The 23,888-nt window shown below is 31.1% G+C and overlaps 1 protein-coding gene across 1 annotated transcript; it reads left to right on the top strand.

Moving 5' to 3' along the window:
* Positions 1-2,081: 2,081 nt before the first annotated feature.
* Positions 2,082-6,927, top strand: LOC107446142 (uncharacterized). The gene is made up of 2 exons (XM_016060709.4): positions 2,082-2,217; positions 6,161-6,927. The coding sequence occupies exon 2, from the start codon at positions 6,169-6,171 to the stop codon at positions 6,853-6,855; it is 687 nt and encodes a 228-aa protein (XP_015916195.3). The 5' UTR covers positions 2,082-2,217; positions 6,161-6,168; the 3' UTR covers positions 6,856-6,927.
* The last annotated feature ends 16,961 nt before the right edge of the window (positions 6,928-23,888 follow it).

A 23,888-nucleotide genomic window follows, 5' to 3' on the forward strand; every position in this document is an offset into this window, starting at 1 on the left:
ACGCTGTTTTAGTATGGTAAACAAGTGCCGTCATCAGAAGTCCCGCAGATCACCGAAGTCAAGCATCATTGGCTGCGGTCTGTGTGCGGGTGGGTGACCACTTGGATCAGTATGCGTAGGGACCGAAGGTGTGCGGTATGGGTCCTCGTTAAACTGTTCTACCGTAAAGTGCTCGACTTCACGTGCAGATCATCGGGCTATCGAAGCGGGGGTGCCATCCCCTCAGCAGAGGATCAAAATTGTGATGGCATGTCTTCGGATCATCCTCAAGGATGTTTCCCAGACTGTCGCCAATAGCCCATTGTGCAGCTCTAGTGCTACGTGAATGAACTACAACTACAGCCGTCATCAGAAGTGTAGAGTCACAAAATAAACAATTACACTGGAAAACTATTATTATTATTATTATTCTGTTTTCTTTTACATGAGATATATTTTAACAGATCTTAGATAATTTCTCATCGATTTTAAATCTCTCTCCTAACTACAGTTATTTTTTTTTAATCGAAATGTTAAAAATCGAAAGTTAAAATCGTTATATATAAACAGGGGATCGTATAAATATAGTGACAAATTTTAAGGGGGAGGAGTTTGTTCTCATCATTAAGATTAAAATTGCATAAGGTCGTCATACATCACTAGAGGCCTTTTTCTCTATATGAATTGTCTATTGTGCAGTTATGAACAGATCATAATAAGGAAGCGCACCTAGCCGCGTAAGACCGAATTTTCAGGCACGGTTTTCTATGCAATTTCAATCCTGATGATGTGTCCTAACTCCCCTTAAAGTTTCTTGCTTCTTTTCCGCGAACCTCTGTTATATATAGCGTTTTTAAATTTGTACATTTCGACAAAAAATTGATTCAAAATGTCCTTTAAAAAAAGATTTCAAATCCCTCACCCACATTGCGCAAGATCAAGTATTTATATAATATAAATGCAACAAAAAATTAGCTCCTCAGTGTTATCATTCTATGGCTCAGCAGTAATGATCATGGTATTTGTTCACATTATTTTCTAATATATAATATATATCCGGTTCCGTAAAATGATTTAAAAGTTAAGGGGCATTGTTTGGTATTCCATTCTCTTAATTTTTTTCTAATTTTTTTAAAGTGTGATTGGTGTACTCAATTACAAGTTTTTTTTAAACATTTCTGCTGCGTAGGGTAGAATCTCGGCACTGAAGGGTGCTCCGTTAAATCTAATCGCTTCTGTTTAAAGAATAGAGAGAATTCGCCAACAGATAAATTCGAAAGACTCCGAATGCACGCTAAGATGCTATCAAATTAAGAAAAGAAAAAAATGGCGATATTTTAAACAAGTGCAACCAAATAAGGGATAATGCTCAAAGCATGAAAAACCTTACACTTTAATTATGTTGTGATCGGGATATTATTTTTCTAAAATTTTTTTTGGCCCATGGCCTATTAGAATTTATAATTTACAGTAAACTATGATGAACGGTAAAATTTACTATTAAATTTAAACACAAATACGACTAATAAAACTGCCTAGAATATTAAACCACTTCGCACATCGCCTAGTAAGCATAACAAAAGCAGAAGGATACACAGTAAGGTTTCTACAATTCTTCCGTTTTTAGGAAGTTTGTAATTGTTTACATTCAGTGAACCATCCATGACGAGAAAGAGTATACCACACAATGGTATTTAACTTTGAAAAGCATCATTGTAGAGAATACCGGACAAGTGTGTATACCGAGTAAAGATTTTTAATTTTAAAAAGCATGAGAGTAGAGCATGCCAGTTACTCACATCTGCCCAATATTCCAAACACCGATGCTTTTGCTAATCTATTCTGATCGGATATTTAAATATCGATGGTTAAATTAATATCAAATCAGATATAGCACACATTTCGCACATTTACTAAAGGGACTATGTGAGTGTTGACATTCACCGGTGAAATTCGATAACCGACAGTTTCACAGTGACATAAATATTAAGATGGCCATTCGGGTAAAAGTTGTGTATTTTAATTTATGAAATGGGCCGGTGCGCCAAAGCAAAAAATAGGAAAAAGCTACAAAATTTAAATTTTTTGTGATTTCTTATATTTCTGTCTCAAATTATTGATGGCTTAAAAATTACTAGCGTTCAAGATTTAATAAATTCATTTAATAAATAAATTAATTTCCTAAATAAATTAAAATTCTTTTCAAATTAATAAATTAAGTCATCATTCTTCTATTACGTAAGTTCAATTTTGTTTTTGTCTTAAATATTACTTTCTGAGTTAAAAATTTGTATAAAAAATAATACATTAATGAAATCGTTTCATCATAAATATTTCTGTGGAATTATACGTTTAAAATAAGTTTATGTATTTTGGAAAATAATGAATTTTATACAATAGTGACTTTCTTTTTTCCAAATTAGAAAGACTTAGCTAGTTTATAAATATATTTCTATGTAATAAAAATATTTTCAGTTTGTGAGAACCGTTTAAATTCCCGAACAACTACAGCCTCCAGTGTTGCTTAATTAATCGTGGTAATAAGTACTGTTGCTGTGGTTACAGAGGTTCCTTAATTGGTTTTTTACAATTCTCCTAAACGGATTACCACAAAGTTGCTTATATTTAAAGTTAATATTAAGTACCATTTAATTTCATGAAAAAATTACTTAAAAATTAACTTGATTAATATTATAATCTCCAATTAAATTGTTAGAAAACGAAATGGATACAAATTAAGAATTTGCTTTAATCCTGGTATACAGTGAACAACAGGATTTGGCGTTTAATATCATCCAATCTAATCAAATGCATCCAATTATTAATTAATCCAATAATGCATCTAATTAATATCATCCAATCTATCTGCTGGCATAATTCAATATTTATTTCTTGTTTGTATAAGTAGATTTTAATTTCTTAATTAAAATTTTGGTACTTTTCGGTACAGAGACGTAAGCGAAAAGGCGCCGAAAAATATAAATCTCCGCCAACATTTAAAACTTTTTTTTTACTTATTTTCTTTAACTCATGAAAGTTAAATTAAATAATTTTGGTACCCGTCTAACCCAAAAGTGCCACTCCAGGGATATACCGTATACTCGTATTTTATATTAAAAATTCACGATATACAGATAGAAAAAGCGCAAAGAAATCATACGCTTATCTGAATTCATATTTCTATGGAAAATTTCGTAATAAGTTTCTTTGCGAAAATGTAAAAACTTCAATAATTTGCTTTTGGATTCATCATTTATACCCAAGGTGTTACGATACCCGGGCCTTAATGTATATATTTAGAATCCTTGTCAGAAATGAAATAAAAAAACATTAGTGCTTGCAATGTAATAAAGGAAAAACAAAAGCGATACCCAAGTGGCACACAATATCGACCCATTTCGAAATATCGCGTATTACGAAAATGAACAATGTTGCTCCGAAACATCGACTTAGGAAAGAACGTCAGACTTTTACTCATATATTTTACGATATCACAAAAATGATATAGATCGATGTCGTAAAAATGTCGATCGATATTTCCCCCCTTTTACAAATGCTGATGGCTGTCGACCGACATCGTCAGCACGATATTCATGAAACGAATGCTGTGGAATGTTTATCATCAAAATTACAATAGGCTATCACCGATTTTTGCAAAGAAAAATAGGGTATTTGAAATTATTCAAGTCCGTTTTTACTCCGGAAAAGAAAAGAAAATTGTAGGTAATATAACCGTTTCTAGGTTGCTTAAAAAAAAAGAAGAAAATATCCTTCATTATTAGAGCTTATTACCACATTATAAAGCATATTACCAAACCTTTTTACAAAACAGTTATAAAATGTGAATTTACAAGAGAAATAAATCTCTTACAGCTATCGTTTCTTAAAATAATTAGATGAATTTTTTGTTATAAACTTTTTACCATGATTTATTCTCTTCTGAATGAGAAACAGTCCTGTATATATGCTATAACTTTTATCAGCTGGGATATTTTTTCCCGAAGAAAAGGCGAAGATGGCTATGATACCAGCTTTTTTTTTCTTCTCTTTTACGGGACAAACAGCCTGTTATAATTTTAATTTTCTATTTCTTTTAATAAATGTTGCAATAATACGGAAAATAATTAAAATGAAATCAAACTACTTTCTCTTACCTTTTTTTTCTCCAATGAAATTTAATATTTGTATAATTTTAACAGTATCTTAAAAAAATTCTCCCAAAAAAAAAATCTCCAACTAAATCTGGAGAATTAATTTAATGTTATTGCTCTCTTTTTTCAAGAAAAAAAAGAAAGAAAGTATAATGTTGTATTGTCAAAATATAATGTTGTATTGTCATGTTCTTAACAACCTAATAATCAATTGTGACCACAATTCTCAATTTAAACATATTTTCTCTTTTTCACAATTTTCTATAAGTCCAGTTGCAATATTTTTGTTCAAATTTTGGCACAAATAGGCAGATGGTTATAAATTCGTAAACACGTAGGTTCTTCACATAGACTTCAAAAAGTTGCCTTTCCTAATAGTTAATGAATATGATAGTTAATCCTAATTGTTAATGAATTAGGATTAACTATATAGTTAATGAATGATAGATAGTCCTAATAGTTAATGAATAGTTCAGGCCGGGATAGCCTGGTCGGTAGGGAGCTGGGCCCATGTCCGAGAATTCGTGGGTTCGAACCCCGCCGGCCGAAGACTCCCCGTGTAGTTGGTGACTGATACACGATAAAATTTTGTCGAGTCGCCAAGTCCTCCATGTTCTCATAACAAATCAATACCTCTGGGGGTAATGGATTGGAGATCGATCGTTCTCTGATTCAGGTCAAAATTACGATCTGTGGATGAATGAATGAATGGATGTGTGAATGGGTCCGCCTTATAAACAGGTGTGACGTATGGTGCGGTGAAGTCGAATTCTTGGTCATAGATGGCGCCACTGAAAAACAAGAATCGCACACTCTGCCTTAAATCCGCTCGGTTTCACCAAGCAGGCTTGCTCGTGTCACAAGTAGCATTAGAACCAACCAATGAATAGAATTTCACTAATATCATTTATAATTGTGAGGGGTTACTCGCATGTCGCATAATTTAATTTGTTCAAAACAATGCTTGCACCTAATTTTATTGAATGTATTTTGCCGATAAGAGATAAAGCAGAAAAAATTAAATAGGTTTGATGAGCAAGCGGATATAGCAATGCTCGGAGTCTGTGGTCACAGAATCGAACTAAAATAATAGCTAAATATGTAAAGTTTCAGATATGTAAATATTACAGCTTGATTTCATATTGGAAATAAAACAAGACGATTCCGTGGTTTGGTGCCAACCATGAGGCTTTCCAGTAAAGGCTGGAGCCGGACGCAAGATCTGCGGATGAATAACGAATAACAATAGTTGAGTTTTGATGACGAGAAGTAAGAGTGTGAGAACGAAAGAGAATTTTATTTCTTGGACCTATTTCATATTATCTATATTATCATTGTAAACGTCACATGCTGGTTATATCATCGCTTGTTTAGTTCAATATTAAATAATTGTTTAGTTACAAGCTTCCAGTGATTTTTTCGTGATTGATGTGTCGAATTTACGTGATTAATGAATTGCAATAATTATTTACCACATCCCAAAATTTGTGTATTCATAAGCTAGCATACAAGACAGTACATAAGTTCATACGGTAACTGGTTCTCACTTGCTCAGCAACTCTGTTTTCTGCCTCTAGAAAGGTTTTCGAAGGGGAATTGCGAGATTCAATAGTCCTTCGTAGAGCGTCTCAGACTCGCTCCATAGGGTTGAGGTCTGGAGATCTGACTGGTTAGCCGATGTAGCAAGTGATCATGGCTTAGAATCCCCTTGCTATCGGGCTAACCATGGGATGTTTTTTGTGGATTTCCTTTCCACCTTCCACCTAACGCAAATGCGTGTCAGTACCATTAAAATGTTCTTTACGAAGGCAAATATGCTCTAATGCGTGATCCAGGAGTTCCTTGGTCTTCTGGGTTTTGTTCAAAATTACAAGGCTACGAAGTTGAACACTGATAATCGTAAGCTCAGAATTTGGTCGACTGTTCAACACCGGTTATAAAACATAGGAAAAGTACAATAAATTTTTGAGTTTTCTAAATCCTTTTTAAGAAATTTATGAATCGATTTTAATGTTAAATTTAATTTACAGGCAGCATTATGCCGAAGGAAAGGAAAAATGCTCGCCGGGCGTATAAACCATACGATTGCGGAGGGGACGAAAGAAAATTAAGAAATTCTGCAAATAAAAAAACATCTAATGTCAAAAAAATTAAGCAGGAAACTGCAGCTGTTGTGAGGCAGGCTAGAAATGAAGATGTAGTGATTGTGAGACAGACTGTAAGTGGAGCTGCAACCGTTGTGAGACAGACTATGAATGAAGCTGCGGCTATTGTGAGACAGACTGCAACTATTGTGCAACGGACCAAAAATGAAACTCCTGCAACTGCGAGGCAGACTGTGGATGAAGTTACAACAGTTGTGAGACCAACTGAGAGTGTCGTTGCAACTGTTGTGAGACCAACTGAAAGTAATGCCGTAATTACTGTGCGAGTGACTAAACAGAATGTTGATAGTTCTACAAAAGTAAGCGATGAGTGTATCTCTTCTAAATTGGCGGAACTCAAAGATGCGTGCTCCGATGATATGTATACTAATAAAGAACGTTTAGCTTGTTCCATATGCTTGGATACTGAACCGTATCAGCCATTGCTGAAATTAGTTTGCTCGCATAGTTTTCACACTGATTGCGTCTATAAATGGTTGATATTTCATAAGAATCGATGCCCTCTTTGTCGCAAACTAATCAAAGTTCCGAAAAAGGTGCTGTCAGTATATACTCATTAGAAATATGTCAAATATGATTCACATTCGTGTGGCATTCATGATATAAATAAAATCTAATTTTTGGTTTCATACTGATATAACTTTGTGTCGTTATTTTGTTACAAAAAGTTAGATGAAACATAAACTTACTAGGTACAGAAAAATGAAGCGTAGCTTTACTTTCTTTGGAGTAAAATGGTATGCAACGATTTCTAGATTCAAGCTGAAAGTTCGGAATGTTAATTGCAGAAGCAGTAGTAGATAATGAAACAGCTGTCATTTCTGTGACGGCTGATTCGTGTTGATCTACAGAAACTATCATTTGTTTGAGTTTCTTTTGCTATCTGGGTCGAACTTTCTTAAATCTCATCTGTGGTATATGTTAACGATATTACATACATTGATTAGGCATTATTCAGAGTTCCAGTCTAACAAATACAAGAAAAAAAACACATTAAATCTTTTTCGTTTTGTTGTAGGCCAAGATAATGTAGAATATGCAATTTTGGGACTTTGCACCAGTTTTTCGTTATGCGTTGGTTAATGATAAGGGCATGTTGGTTAATGATTATCATGACTGTAAAATAGGGATGTACCGAGTATTCAGCAATTACACAGTACCCGGCTCAGTTTTTTTCCCCACCTGTTTATTATGTTGACCTCTCAAATATATTTTAGTACCTGGTACAGGTTATCAATCGGTACCGGTAATTTGATGAAACACAATGAATTATATTCCTATTAGTAACTTATTTAGAGTGAAAAACCATAATTTACTTAGAACTGTTAAATTTAATTTTAAAGCAAATAAAAATAAACAAAAAATAAATAAATACTACGTTTTTAATGGTGGGAAAAATACTTACTTTTAGGTTGCCTTGATTTTTTTAATAACAAATTTACTTAAACTAAAGAGAATAAAAGATAAAAAGCTTTTTTTGAATGTATAAAGCTTTTTGTATTTTAAAGCTTTGCTATGAATCATGTTTTTAAAAAGTGTGTTTATACGATAACAAGAAAGTTTACTATGCGTTAGAATAATGTTTAAACCAATTTTAGGCGACAATTTAGATGGCACTAAGTTACCTGACAAAAACTGGTGCCTTTCAGAGAAAACATTTCTTTTTCAGAAACACCTACTACGTTAAAAATGAGTTATGCAGTTATATTGTGTCATATATTCAGAAATATATATTGAAATTTAAAAGCGATATCATCCTTCAATGAACACTCATAAATTTTAAGATAGATTTTTGAAGAATAGTATATGTTGAGAGAAGAAATACAAAATGGAAAATGATATGTTTATTTTTAATTTTATACCCAGAGTTTTGTGAAAAAAAAAGAAAAACAGCGGGGGAAATTTTTTTTCTTCTTGTTTTCTGCTGCCTGAGATCTTTGAACGGATTCAGAAATTTTGTTGCTTTGTTGATTTAAAATCTGCAATTGGGTTCTCCCTACAAGTTACAGTTTTTATATTCTTATAATTCTTATAGTTATTCTAAGATTATATTCTTATAATTCTTATAGTTATTCTAAGACTATATTCTTATATTTCTTATGGTTATTCCATGATTATATTCTTATAATTCTTATAGTTATTCTAAGATTATATTCTTATAATTCTTATAGTTATTCTATGTTTATATTCTTATAATTTCTATAGTTATTCAAAGATTGTCTTCTTATAATTCTTAATAATTTATGCATACCCAACCAGAATTTTGTAAACTTTTTAACAACTGAATACTAAGTGTCCCCACTTCTCTGCTACGTAGGGAGTGGTAGGAAGAAGGTGATAATACTTTTACGTTCATAATGCGATATGTCATATGTTTTTTTTGTTATTTTCAAAGGAGCAAATAAGTGCATAGATAAGAACATAAACCTATCGGAGAGAGAGGTGCTAGTGTGAACATTTTTTAACAAATTTGTTAAGAAAAATCGTATTTAATGTAATTTTTAAATCATTGAGTATTTTTTTTATCAATAATTTGAGCGATTATATGCATTCTAGTTCATATCACGGAATAACAAAGTTTTGTTTTTCCATAATTGTCCTAAAGCTTATTTGGGAACTTGTTAACATCTATTATATATAATTCTCTTACGTGGCTCCCAAATTTTGGCGGTATTTCTTTTCCACCGGTGGCAACGTTTGCTTTGTTTTGTTTACGTTTTGAAAACACCAAAGCATTCTGCCTTTTAATGATGTGTTTCTGATCTAATCTATTATATATAATTCTCTTACGTGGCTTCCAAATTTTGGTTGAAGTACTTTGTACAGCTAAAAAAGATTCTTTTCACAACACTTAAATATTTACTCTATTTTCTTCATATAAATGCCGGCAAAGAATTCTGTTAGGTTAAAAAACATTTTGCTAAAAAAATAACGAATTCTAAAAGAAATATTTCTTTTAGAATTCGTTATTTTTTTAGCGAAATGTTTTTTAACCTAACAGAATTCTTTGCCGGCATTTATATGAAGAAAATAAAGTAAATATTTAAGTGTTGTGAAAAGAATCTTTTTTAGCTGTACAAAGTACTTCAGCCAAAATTTGGAAGCCACGTAAGAGAATTATATATATATTAGATCAGAAACACATCATTAAAAGGCAGAATGTTTTGGTGTTTACAAAAAGTAAACAAAACAAAGCAAACGTTGCCACCGGTGGAAAAGAAATACCGCCAAAATTTGGGAGCCACGTAAGAGAATTATATATAATAGATAAAAATAAACAACTTAAAAAATAAAAATGCTGTTGCCAGCCATAGAATTTTTTGAAAGTTAACTTAGCAACATAAATCAAAATGACATAGAAGCGCAACTAGATCAAAATTATGATACCTGAGCGCTTGACGTAAACAATCCTTCAATTCTATAAGTGTTGTATCGCCAAATGCCAAAATTAACAATTGTGTTTTTAAAGAAATTCTATAAAAAGTTTTAAATAAACAACCTACTTCTACAACTGCTTCTTGAAGAACTTGGCTCATTGATTAAAAATATTGTTTTAATTTTACAGTACTAACTTTACTTCTACTTTTATTATTGCTATGACCCTCTATCATTACATTTTACAACTTCATGCTAAATTTGTGGACTTAAAGTTGTTTTGTGGTTGAATGCTGACATTTAGAAATGTGTTCATAAAAAAGTAATATTTAGAGGTTAAGAGTTGCCTCAGAAAAATTTGAATTGTTGACATTGAATTTAACAATGGAAGCAATCGTTTTTGTGAAAATTAAATTGTATTGTTGACATCAAAACTAAAAATATTGTGTTTCAACTTAACAATACTACTTTAATTTATACTTTAGAATTGCCTCCGAGAAATTTGAATTGTTAGAAATGACTTAAACAAAAAGTTTTATTTTAACTGACAAATACTATATTATAATTTTAACTTTTTCTATGACTATACTCATTTTCTTACTCTTTTCTTTGTTTTTTATACATATTATATTTTTGTGATAAAATAAAAAACTTATAGTTGTTCTCCTTCTGAACACTGATGAAGACACAAAATGATGGGCTTCATCAACAATCAAAAATATCTACATTTATTTTACAAATTCCATTTAATAGGGTGACACTCTTCAAAGAATTAAAAATACAAAATTATCTTCATCAAAGCCGATGCTTTACATCCGGCGTTCAGTGGCAGACTACTATTTCATATTGTTTTACAACACATGGCTTTAGCCCTCTGGCGGGAAAGACTTTGAAACAAAACTTACAACAATTACTTTTCTTAACAACTAAAATTTAGAATAGTGTGATTAAGAAAAATATGTGAACTGCTTGCATTTTCAGATTAATATTGAAATGTACAGGTTTAGAATTTTCTACAGTGAAAAGTTTTTGGAACTTCAGTATTCAAAAAAGTATCCAAATGCTAGACGTTAAGAACGTATCCAATGAGCGAGCAAAGCGAGCTTTGGATTGCGAAGCAATCCGAAATGAACTGCAAAAGCAGTTCCGGGGGTTGGCGAGCGCCAGCGAGCAGGGGGCGAAGCCTTCTAGTATTAAATAATCATTTATTACAACTCAGAAAGGTATATTTAAAACTAAAATGTGTTATCTAAATCTTATTGGAGAATCAATATTAATCTATTTTAATTTAAATACTAATTTGTAATAGAGTGTAAACCACGAATTGCAAAGCCATATTAAGCTACAAAATTATCCTAATTTCGAAAACAAATAATATCGAATATATAACATTTGTAACCAATTCATTGAATGGGGTTAGAGTGAATACGTTCATTTTAGTCTCACCAACATGTGCCTACACTAACCTCACGAAGCTATGTGTTTGTTTATGTCATATGCTGGTTAATTGAAAATATACAGAGCAAAAGTTAATATCAAAATAGGTGTTTGTTTCTAATGACACCTGGACAAGTCAAGTTCGCTAGCCATTGGCCTTTTGCGAATTAAGTATGGATGATGCGCGGTTCGTTGGACAAGAGAACACCGCAAAGGTGAAAGCTTGTCTTAGCTCAGAATTTCACGGATAGATGGTAGCACCAATCATTCATGAGGCTACATAGATCTGAAGGGAAGACAATTCCCCCCAGATCCCTACATACATGATACTGATAATACCCCACAGAACTTTTGATTCTGCAGATTTTACGAACACGGATATCGCATGTACACTGTGGGTCTTTAGCGGAGTCAAGGCTCGAACTCTTGCCCTTCCGAACTCAAAATAGGAAGAAAAAGGCCTAGTAATTTATAACATATTGTCACCGTTGGAAGAAATTCTGAAAATAAAATATGTTATTAAAATAATGAAAAGAAAATTTGGAAAGTTACTTTTGCACCTTATAAACTTTAAATTTCTGCTAAAAAATCACAGTCTGATTATGTAATTGCACATGGAAGTGTATATCAATGTTACCAATCTACGGTACCTCACAGAGGAAATTTGACTCACTAATAAAAAAGTTATTCAAGATGTATACTCTAGCCCCAAGTCCTTCTTCCCACCACGTTATTTATGAACTTGTATTAAAAAGAATTTAGACAAAAAGTAAATTAAACTAAAAATGTCATTTTGAGAAAAAAAAAAAAAAACAGTCTGTAGCTTTTGAAACAAAATTAATTTCAGACTAGGGGACTCCGCTCCCTGCTCGCTACGCTCGCCAACCCCCAGAACTGCTTCGCATTTCCATTGCATATTGCTTCGCAATCTTATAAAAACATTTTAACAAATTTAAATTTTGAAATAAAAATGCCAGATATTGAAATCAATTACTTAATGAAATTTATACACTTCTCTGCCCCCTTCACAATTTGATTATCTTTTCTTCATGTAGCTGAGAAATTTGGAGCTGTAGCAGAGAATATATCTCAATAAGAAATGCTTTCCCGTTTAGAATTCCGCCATTCATTTCTCTGACGTCTGCCAGAGATATTTCGACGCCTGATAGCAGGCATTTTATTTAGGCAGCAGGCACTAAATAAATAAAAATAGAACTAAATAACTAAGATATCGTTTTAAATCTCAAATCAAAATAATTGTTTGTAGAAAGTTTGTTTTGGTTTAAATATTCGCACGTTTGTTTTGGTTTGAATATTCGCACAATGCCATTGCCATTCTATTGTAACGAAACAAAAAATTTATCATGAAACTAAAAATTTATCAAAGGAACTCAAGATATTGAATTCTTTTTTTAAGGAATTCAGTTCCGTTTTTTTTTTATCCACTCTTATTTTTGTTTATCAATCTATTAATTCAGAAATGCTTTAAATCAAACGATGCTTACGGAAACAATGCTTATGCGAACCACCCGAAAAATGATTTGCTGAATTCTCATTGGTTGAAACTAAATTATTAATTTTATTAATTAATTAAAGGAAATTTTCATAATTTAAGACCTTATTGCACATCTACATAACAATAACTTTAAAACGACACCTTATTTGTTTAATTCTGTTGCGTAGTTTGGGAGTTTTTAGCGAGACAAAATATTGCTAGCCTATTAATATATAGATTTAGGTAAGAATCAGATTAGGTAAAATAAAGTACTTGTATGCTTGCAACAAAAATTGTTTTGTCTGGTGCAATTATTTTAAACCTTAATAGAATGTGTCTCAAAACGATAGAAAATGGCACGCACAAAAATACTATGTTACATAGATGGGTTTAAGTTGTCGGACAATTTCCCAATAATTTCGTTACGGAAGTATGCATATTTTGGCACACTTTACGGTGATATTAGGGGGACCGAAAAGTAATGTCGTTTCGGCTCATTGAAAATTCGTTAGTCTTAAAAACCGATTTTTTTTCGATTCATTTCGATTTCTTTTCGATCCGGCATTGAAGGGTTGTTGCTACCGTAGGTGAATACATTACTGATTAAAAATGAAATCTTGATAACAAATATCAAATGCACTGAAACGACTTTACTTTCCGGTCCCCCTAATATTTTCGTAACGTATTATTATATTTAGATATAAATTATTTAATAAAAAAAGTTTGATTAAAAAATACGAAAAGCAGCTGCTTTTAAAATATAAAGAATTTAAAACTAAATGGAATAGTTTGAGATTAAATTTGCTTAAATAATTTGTTTTCTTTATTTTGCGCATGGACAGGCTTTCGAGCCATTTTTGAATTTGAATATCAATTTAGTTTATTTTTTTCTGTGAGAACTCTTGAGTCAAATTGATTGCAGATTAGGAAGGTTTAAGATATTTTTTTATCGCAGGAAAATAGCTTACTAGTTAAGTAATCTTAGAAATTTTTCTTAAAAATGTTATCCTTTGATGCTTAAAGAGTTATTCAATTTCAAAACCCCGACAGTTACAGGTGTGCTAATTAGTACGTCTCGCAGATAGTATAAAGATAATTAGTAATTAGGCAGTTAAAAATTCTTTGCCAATTTGGTACATTTTACGGAAAAAATACTACCTCTTTGAAAATCGACCGTGCTGGAAAATTTACAGAAAATAATCTTGTGAAGTGATATAAGTTGATGAACAGGTTGCTATATTTATCAGTGTGTAAAGGTCTTTTATTAACCCGAAAAAAAAGTATGAACATATTCCTCAAATAGAAATAACCTTTTGTACATCTTTTGTTTATTTAAAAATGGTTTGACTTAGAAGAATTCAGTAAACTAAGGATTCATGATTTTCAAACATTTTAAATTAACTGCTGCATAAAGTTTTTCTTCAAAATTTTTCGTGAAAATCTCGACCAACTGCTTTCACCTAACTCACATCTGCTTCTTTCCGATTTTCATCAAACCACTTAGTCTGTTATTAAGGGCACTCACAATTTTTTTTCTTCAGGGGTGTACAATCAAGGAAAATATTTCAAAAATCATCCATAAATATATTTATCTTTTTATATTTCTGAAAAATATTTGTAAATTTTTCTGTATATTTCTGATGATATTTGTATATTTCTGAAAAAATATTTGTTCATTAAATTTTCACAAACGAATCAAAACCTTTATCAACTAAAACATTTTGATAAAAAATTACATGTTTAGCAATATTTTAACTTTAAAACCTAAAAATATACTAAAAATCAGACTTTTATAAGATATTTCAAAACCAATATTTGGTTAATTATATAATTTTTAGTGTAATTTAGTTTTAATTTAAAAAGAGAAAGTAGTGAATTCTTGTGTTCTAAAAATTTTTAATTTACTATTAAAATCTTATTTTTATACATTTTCTTATAAATCCTGACTGAATGTGCCACGTGCCATGAACGCCCACTTTATTTATTTTATTTATTTATTTTTTATATTGTAATGTAACACACGAAGTTTGTTTGCTCTGAAAAAACGTAACAAAACCTATTCGGGATGAAAATATGCGAGGAGACATTTTTAACAAGTCAATTATAAAACGCCTCATCTTCTCATAGAATAATTTACTTTTTTTTTAACCAGAAATATGCACCCCAAAAAATTTAAATATTCATGATGAAATTAATTTGTTTTTACTACTCTTCGAGAATATATTTCTTTTCAATATAAGTAAAATTTTGACTGAGCTATTCATCGCTTTTTGCCAGAAGAAAATATTTAATTTAAAAATTTAGTGTAAAGAATTGATTTATTTGGTTTATACGAAACCACGTATTATAGTGATGGAACTTATTTAGATTATTTTTGATGAGCTTAGTTGATAAATATGTTCTTTGTTTTATTATTTTTCTGAATTTTGTTTATAAGTTCCAAAAAATTTTAAATTAGGAAAATATGTAAAATGGATAACCATTTTCGATTTACAAACTTTAATTTTTGCTGCAATTATTGTCTAATTAATAATTGCGTTAATTAACCCAAGTGTCATAAATCAATCTCTTTTTTTAATTATTTAAAAATTTTTTTTATAAAGGGTGTTCCGTAATGACCATCCTTAATCTATAATTTTAGAATCTATGTGCACATTAGGGAACACAAAATAATATTTAAGGGGAGAAACATAAAACGCTATTGAGATCTATTGAATTACAAGCTAGGAAGGTAGGATGGAAAAATATTATACCAGCTTAATTTGTCTGGTAAAATTTGGAGGCATTTATGCTAATTGCCTTTTAAATCCTTCCCGTTTCTTCCGACAATCAAGCAGGTTTGTCTGACTTGATCTCGCTTTTCTCAGTAGTGATTCCAAAAAAATTCAGTTTCTTTTTATTTTTATTTTTTTATTGTTTAAATATTAAATTGATTTCCATAATGTGCATGCTTTCTACAAATATTTTGAAATTATGCGTTAAAGGTGATGATTATGGAATTTCGGGATGCTTATAGTTCTGTCTGGGATAAAGTGCTCAAACGTAGTGGATATTTAAGTTTGAGCACTCTATCGCAATATTATATTTCGCTGAGATAATAAAATACCGGTTGTCCAGTGTTACCAACTTTTGGAATCCTGTTCAAAAATGAAGTAAGGAGAACAAAAAGCTGTATAAAGCTGCAAAGTGGTTTCTAACAGCAGTTTTGTCATGATACATATATTATATGTATCATTTCTTGGATATGGGAACACAAAAAAAAATGGCTAGTGACTTTCAAATGTAAAAATATTGAAGTTAATTTTAAATTACATGTTTAAAAATTCTTATACATACAATAAGAACGAAATAATAATGTGATATTATTGGAATTCGTTCACAATATTAAATAAAATATTAAATATTTTGATTTCTTACTTATTTAAATAGCCAGAACCTGGAAAATTTTATAATAATATAGCTATCGGAGACTTTTAAATGCCACTATATGCGCTGTGCAGTGTCAGTATAGAACGATTTCGGTTAGAGAGCATACGCATAATTTATGTACGTGAACATGCAGTTAATTGATAAAATGAACTAGAAAACTCGCAATTTTAAGAGTACATAATTTTCATTACTTAATATTTAGGTTAATATAAATAGACGAATGAATGTAATTTAAAAAAATACACTTAGAAAATTATTAAACTAAAAAAAACTAAACTCAATGACGCGACAGCCCATAGAGGGCCAAGGCCTACTGTGCCCATCTCAGTTTTCTTGACCTTGAACTCTGGGGTGCAGGAGCAGACGTACCAGATAGGTAGTCAGCTGAACGCGGAACCCCCAGTCTTTAGTTCCCAATCGTGCTTGGTACTCATTTATCGACCCACTGAAGAGATGAGAGGCTGAGTCAACCTCGCCCGGCCCGAGGATCGAACCCAGGACCTGTGGCACGGGAGCGTGAAGCGCTACCACTCAGCCACCGAGCGACCGACTGAAGAGAAAATTATTAATTAAAATAAATATTCGAAAATACGCTATTTGCATTTAAAAAGAAATCAGAAAATGTAACTCTTAATAAGGATTATCTATTTATGTTTATCTATTTCTTATGGTAAAATATATAAATATTATAGTTATGCTTATGAATTAAAGGAAAATCGTTAAATTAAGTTATAGGAAAATCGTTAAATTAAGTTATAGGAAAATCGTCAAAAAAGTTGAAAAAAGATAGTTCACTTAATTTGAACTTAAGCATTGCATTGACTTAATTCCATTTCGAACATAACACTACGGCAGATCTGACAATGTTTAAATTTAGGAAATAGGGCTGGCAATCTATTCAATAGAATAAAAAAAAAAAAATCTATTTTAAACTTGTCGGATACAGTGACAATTTTGATCTCAATGTCAGCTCCTCTGCATAAAATTTTTAAATCACTTACAAGAAAATAATGCGGATTCGTCAAAATATCTATTATCCTTCCATCGAGAATATTCTATATCAAATTGAATAAATGTTATAAAATTCGTCTCCATATTTCCAATTTGAATACTTTCAAAACCAAAAATAGTTTAGAAAGAAGACGTTTTATGCATAGATATTTTTCCGAATAGGACTCATTTTTTTTAATATACATACATTTATGCATATATGCATGGATCATATTTCATCAAAAAATATTTTTGGAAAATTGAATGGACTATTTGTGATTCGAGTAAGAATTTCCTTTTCTTTTTTAAGGAGAGCGGAAAATGATATCGTTCCTCCGGATTTCGATATTCGGCTGTCATTTATCACTTCATTGTATATTTCAAACTCCTGCTAAAGACATTTTAAGGTTAAAAATATTTGTCTTTTACCTGTTAATAAATAAAACTTAATTTTGCTCAGCAATTTACGGTGAAATACTCAGCTAAATGCCAGAAAAATAAACGGACAAAATTGTAAGTATTTTTTGAGTTTTACGAGAGTTAGTAACTTAACAGGGGGTACAAAAATATTTACGATGTAAAGGTTAGAATGACTTGTTTATTACTTGTTAGTAAGTAAATCTTAATTTTGTTTAGCAATATACGGTGAAATGGCCAATCAACTGCCTTAAAAGGAAAGTAGTCAAAATTTATATTTTTTAAGTTTATCAAGAGTAGTAATGTAACAGTGGCCACTAAAAATATTTACAATATTAAGGTTAGAATTATTTGTTCATTACTCATTGATTAGTAAATCTTAATTTCGTTTGGCAATTAACGGTGAAATGGCCAGCCAAATATTAGAAAGGTTAAAAGTTGCATGTTTTTTAAATTACACATGAGTAATAAAGCAACAGTGAGTACTAAAAACATTTTAAATGTTAAGGTTAGAATGACTTGTTTATTACTCATTCGTAAGTAAATCTTAATTTAGTTTAGCAGTTTACGATGAAATGTTCTGTCATGACCAGAAATGGTAAGCAGTCAAAATTGTATGTTTTATAAGTTACACAAAAATAGTAACGCGACAATGGCTACTAAGAAATATTGGATTTTTAGGTTAATATGACTTGTTTATTACTCGTTTATAAATAAATCCTAATTTTGTTTAGCACTTTGCGTTGAAATGGCCTGCCATAACCAGAAAAAGGAAATAATCTAAATTGTAGGTTTTTTAATTTATATAAGAATAGTAATACAATAGTGGCCAAAACAATTAAGATGTTTGGCCAAGTGCATTGCATGTTTTTAAATGCCGAAGGCCAATGCTATCTTTCCGACTCGCATCAACCAGGAAGATCAAACCCTAGAAACAATTAAAAAATTAGGGTGGGATGTACTACCTCACTCACCATACTTACCAAATATTGAGCCATTCTTATAAATACAACGCAGCTAAGAATTTGAAATTCTGTGTAATTTCCAAAATGCCATATTTAGATATTTTTCTCAAAGGTCAAATGATTTTTTTCCGATCCGGTATCAAAAATCTGCAAAAGGTTGTTGATTACGAGGTGATAACCTCATTAGTTAAAAATGAAATTCTTTTTTTTTTCTTTCAAATTTCTTTGAATTTAATATAAAAACAGCAACTTTAGTTTCAGATCACCTTAGTATTTTGAGAGTAATATGCCGTCAACAATACGTGCTCCAGTTTAGTTTAGTAGGGGATAAATGCAAAACACTACCTATAACGTTCAAAATAAAAAAGAAGTAAATAAAATACTGGGGACAATTTTGATTTTATATGCCATCATTGTATGAATTCTTCTTCTTTAACATTAATTTCTCTGACCGTATTAAATGTATTTTGATTTTATATGCCATTTGATTACATGTAATTTTGATTTATTTGCCAGCATTGTACGAATTTGCCCTTTGTAATATTTATTTCACTAACCGTATTAAATGTAAATTTCATATGCCATTTGATTATTTGTAATTTTGATTTTATCTGCCATCATTATATGAATTCTTCTTTTATAATATTCATTTCACTGACCATATTAAATGCATTTTCAATTGACAATGATTCGATGGATATTTGTATGTTTCAAACTTATGATAACGGGTAAGGCATTGGACTGTCGTGAAGAACTGAGCTTTTATAATCACAAGAGGGCTCCGCTTCCTGCTTGCTAACCACCAAAAATTCTGACACGCTTCCTTCCGAACTCTCATTCTTTTCTAGTCCCGCAGTGGACTGATCGTTAAGGCACGGTTCCCAGCAGATCACCGAAGTCAAGCATCACTGGCTGCGGTCAGTGTGCGGGTGGGTGACCACTTGGATCAGCCTGCGTAGGGACCGAGGGTGTGCGGTATTGGTCCTCGTTAAACTGTTCTACCGTAAAGTGCTCGACTTCGCGCGCAGGTCGTCGGGCTACCGAAGCGGGGGAGCCATCCCCTCCGCGGAGGATCAAAATTGTGATGGAATGTCTTCGGATCATCCTCAGGGATGTTTCCCAGACCGTCGCCAATAGCCCATTGTGCAGCTCTAGTGCGACGTAAATGAACAACAACAACGACAACAAAATTATGATCTTTTTCCCATTTTATCCTAGATGACGAAAATTAAATGACCTACTTTTTAACTACCAATTCAGTTCAGTTCATTGGGTAAAACATTAGATAAAGAGGAAGATTTTAGTCCCTGGCTAAGAGACTTGAACAATTGCTTATTTTAGATTGCTCTTATTTATGTCAAACAAAGTTGCGTGAGTCGTGGTGGCTCAGAGGATAGAGAACTCACCTCCCAATGAGGTGAACTATTCGTAACCCAGCGATGGTTGGTCTATATGAATTCCTCAACTAGTTCGCACTTACCACAGTGCTGACGTAAAATATCTTCAGTGGTAGGCGGATTATAGGTTAAAGTACCATTTCTGTTGGTCAAACTGTGGGAGGTTTTGACGGTTTTTCTCTCCGTGTAACGCAAATGCAGGTTAGTTCCATCAAAAAATCCTCTACGAAGGCTAGTTTTCCCGATGATTGATCTGGGAGTTCTTTTGTCTTCTGGGTTGGTTTCAAAATTACAAGGTTACGGAGTTGAATATTAATAGTTATAAACATACATGGCAACGTTACTTTTAAAAAGTAACGAGTAAAAGTACAAATAATTTCAAAAAAAGTAACGAGTAAAAAGTAAAAAGTTCTTATTTTAAAAAGGAACGAGTAAAAAGTACAAGTAAAAGTATAAGTACTAAACAAAAAAAGTAATGATTTAAAAGTACATTTCTAGGAAATCGAAAATTCAAAGTAACCTAAAATTTTACTGAATAATATTCTTACGTTCTTTAATGTTTTTGCAAAATTGTTGTTATTTATTTAATTATTTTTAATTTTGAAAGCTATGGACATTAATTTATTTTTAAATTCGGAAGAATATTATAATATAATTTTATAATATAATCGTATAATATAATTTTAAAATCAAATATAATTTTAATATCAAACTTTTTATGGATTTGCACGAAAAAGAAATTCCATCTATTGATTTTAATTTTTAGTTTATTATTTTTATTTATTTAAATTACCATTGACTTGAAATTGTTTTACTCTATAGAAACGCGTTTTAAAAGCACAAACATAAACAAAGCAAACACGGTGTTTCATATAGATTTGTGATCTTGAGCTAGTAAAAAATAATTGCATGTGCAGTATAAGTTGAAGCAGAATAGTCTACAATTTTATTTGTAACAATGGCTAATGCTGAAGTCATGCGAGAAAATCATTTTCCGAACATTTCTGCCTAACGGAATAATTAAAATTTGTTAACGAATTTTAGTATCAGCGGCTAAATTAATACCTTCGAGTTTTCAAGAGTTAAAATAGTAATTATAATAGTTTTCAATAGCACAAATAGTTCTGAAGTTCTTAGAGATTTGACTGGGCTTTATTTGACAAGGTCGGGCATAAACATAATTTTAGTAAAAAATGTACTAGGTAAAAATGTATTTAATAAAAAATGTATTAAGACAAAAATGTATTATTAGTGAGTTCAAAAAGAAAATTGAAAAACGTAATAACAAAATCCAGCATTTTTTATTTAAAATGTATGGAATAAATGCATAAAACTCGAAAATGACTGAAAATAGCTTGCTAATTAATATTTTATTCATTTTACAAAATAATTGCATTTCGAAAGTGGTGTCACTGAGTCTGCTGCGAGAATTTCTCAGAACGTGCTTAGCCACGCTGAATAAGCGCTCCACGGGAGCACTAGAAGGCACTGCAGTATTATATTTCACGTATAATTCTTTTACGATTGGATATCGATTCAAAATTGATATGCTTTCCGTTTCGACATTTGAGCTCAAGTATGCCATAAATTCTTTTGTCGTTGGTGATTGGCATGATGTTTTCAGCTTTAGAAAATTAAGATTCCCTGGTTTTTTTTTTCTGTTACTTTATTAGTTATAGCAGGGTGTTCAGCTTGGACAATTCTTTCCAATTTTTTTTGTAGCCTCCTCCCTAGCTTTTTCTTCAAACCAATTAAATTTGATGCAAAGTACCAGACCTGCAGCAAACAATAAATCGTCCTGCGATTTCACATCGCGAAACCTTTCGCAGTTCAAAAGAGCCGTCTTTTCCCTTTCAGGAATGACAATTTTAAAAGGTCAAGGTATTTGAACACGAAGTTAGCTGTGAATGCATATATATTGCGCATTAATTTTAAAAATTAAAAAAACATAAGCATTTTTTAAAAAAATATTTATTTTTTATTTTTTTCTTATTTTTAGAAAGCTTACCGAGTTTTAGAAAAAAGTAACGATTTCATTCGACATTTCCGTTACAAATACTTGCACTTTTTCCCTAAAAGAGTACCGAAAGTACAAGTAAAAGTACTAAATTTAAAAAGTAACGAAGTACAAGTAAAAGTACGTACTTTTTAGTTGTACCGGCGGTACAAGTAACGAAAGTAAAAGTACTGCCATATATGGAAATAACACCCCGAAGGCTTTGCAAAAGTCCTGGAAAAATACAAGCAATACATAAAATCTAATCAGAAGAGAAATTTCGTACATAATCTTGAAAATATAATACAAAAATGAAAAACCGAAAACTCACATTAAATTGGTCAAACAGCAATTTTCTAAAACACACTCAATGTAAAAGACACATTTGAAATAAAAGAAAACAACGCCCTCTATTAAAATGCGCAGTAGAAGAAAAAAATGATAGGGAAGGTTAAGTATTGCGAAACAGAATAATATAATGCTTAACTGGGGCTGCTCAGTTAAGACTTTAATTTCGCCCTGTTTTTCTCAATTGTTTAGAGTTAAAAAAATTAAACAGAAAAGGTTTTGTTCTATGGCTTCCGGAGCTGGTACCCCCTGAAGATGTCGGCTTCGGTGGCCATATTTTTATTTCTATTGTTTTTCTTTTTTCTTTATTGCTTCAATTATTCTTTCTTTTGAAAATTTCTGCTGCCTTGCGCGTTTCTTTCAAAGAAAGTTCTGTTATTATACTCGTAGAATTAAATAGTTTGTATTCTTTTACTTATTTTTCAAGTCACCTCTGTTTTTTTCTAGAAAATTCAAATCTGCAATAAAAAACAGGGGTATAATTTTAAGATTCTGAAGTTGACCCCACACTACCTCCGAGGTAGAGATTGGGAGGACGTTCTGTGCATTTGAATTCCTCATTTTAAATGATTTTAACGAGTGTATTTTTAAATTTTTGAGTCGATGTGTATTTCTTGTGGTATTTTATCGTTTCCATATTTTTTTCTTAACCTTCAACTCAACTACTTCAACACATTTTATTGCTAAATTAACTATTATTTAAACAGTGAAAGAACACGAACAAGCATTGTTGCTTCTTTTTTTCAACCAGAATTCGTTTTTGTTTAAAATGTCAAAATAAGTTGTATCAGTATTCGTATGCTTTAATAATGTAACCATGTATTTTAATAATGATATAGACAATATTTGTTTTTAAATCTTAACGGCTCTTTCATTTAGTCATCGGATTTCTTGATAGTAATCGACAATGAAGTTCTCAAGAAAATTGTAAGTGATTTCTTTTTACTGATAGTTTTAATTATGTTAGTTTTTTGTTGTTGTAATTACATAATTTTTCTTCACAGCATACTATTAAAAATATTTGAATGCAATATAAACAACTTCACTCTTTCGATCTTGAGGTCAAGGTATTAGGACTTTGTTCATTTTTATATTATTCTATTTTATATTATTCTTAATTTTATATATATATTTTTTTAACTGCGAAATCTAGCGTTCTACTAATAACGTTGTTCAAAAATAGAGACCCGCTCAATTGATGGCAACATACAAAATAAGTAAAACGGCTTTTATCTACTTGTTATTTTCAAAATATTATTATATGTAGTTTCTTGCATCTAAAAATTGTTATGTAGTACAAATTAAGTCTCTTAATGACTAATTCAGTACTTTTAACTGAAAAGAAAAAAAGCTGTCATTTTGTTTAATTATAGCTTGTGTGTCCAACAATTAGATCAATCGATCATTAGCCGAATGTTATAACATTTAATATTAAAGAAACTTGTATAGATCAGTGTATCTAACCCGTCATTGATTTCCTTCGTGCCCAATTCATAGTTATGGAACGTAAATGTCAATATCAGTATATATAACATTTCTGAAAAACTTGCAATTGTATCGCTCAGTTTTGCATTAAACGTATCTTGAATTTATACATGGCCTTATCCAAACAATGTGGATTTCCTAAACAATTAAGACATTTAAATTTTTGCAATACAACATTTGCAGTTACATATATAGTTTAACTTTTATACTTACTCGGGAAGTATAAAAGTAAAGACATACGCATTTAATCATTTCCTCA

Source organism: Parasteatoda tepidariorum, chromosome 9 (assembly GCF_982258835.1).
Source record: "Parasteatoda tepidariorum strain Cologne lab strain chromosome 9, Ptep-v5.0, whole genome shotgun sequence".
Classification (NCBI taxonomy): Eukaryota; Metazoa; Arthropoda; class Arachnida; order Araneae; family Theridiidae; genus Parasteatoda; species Parasteatoda tepidariorum.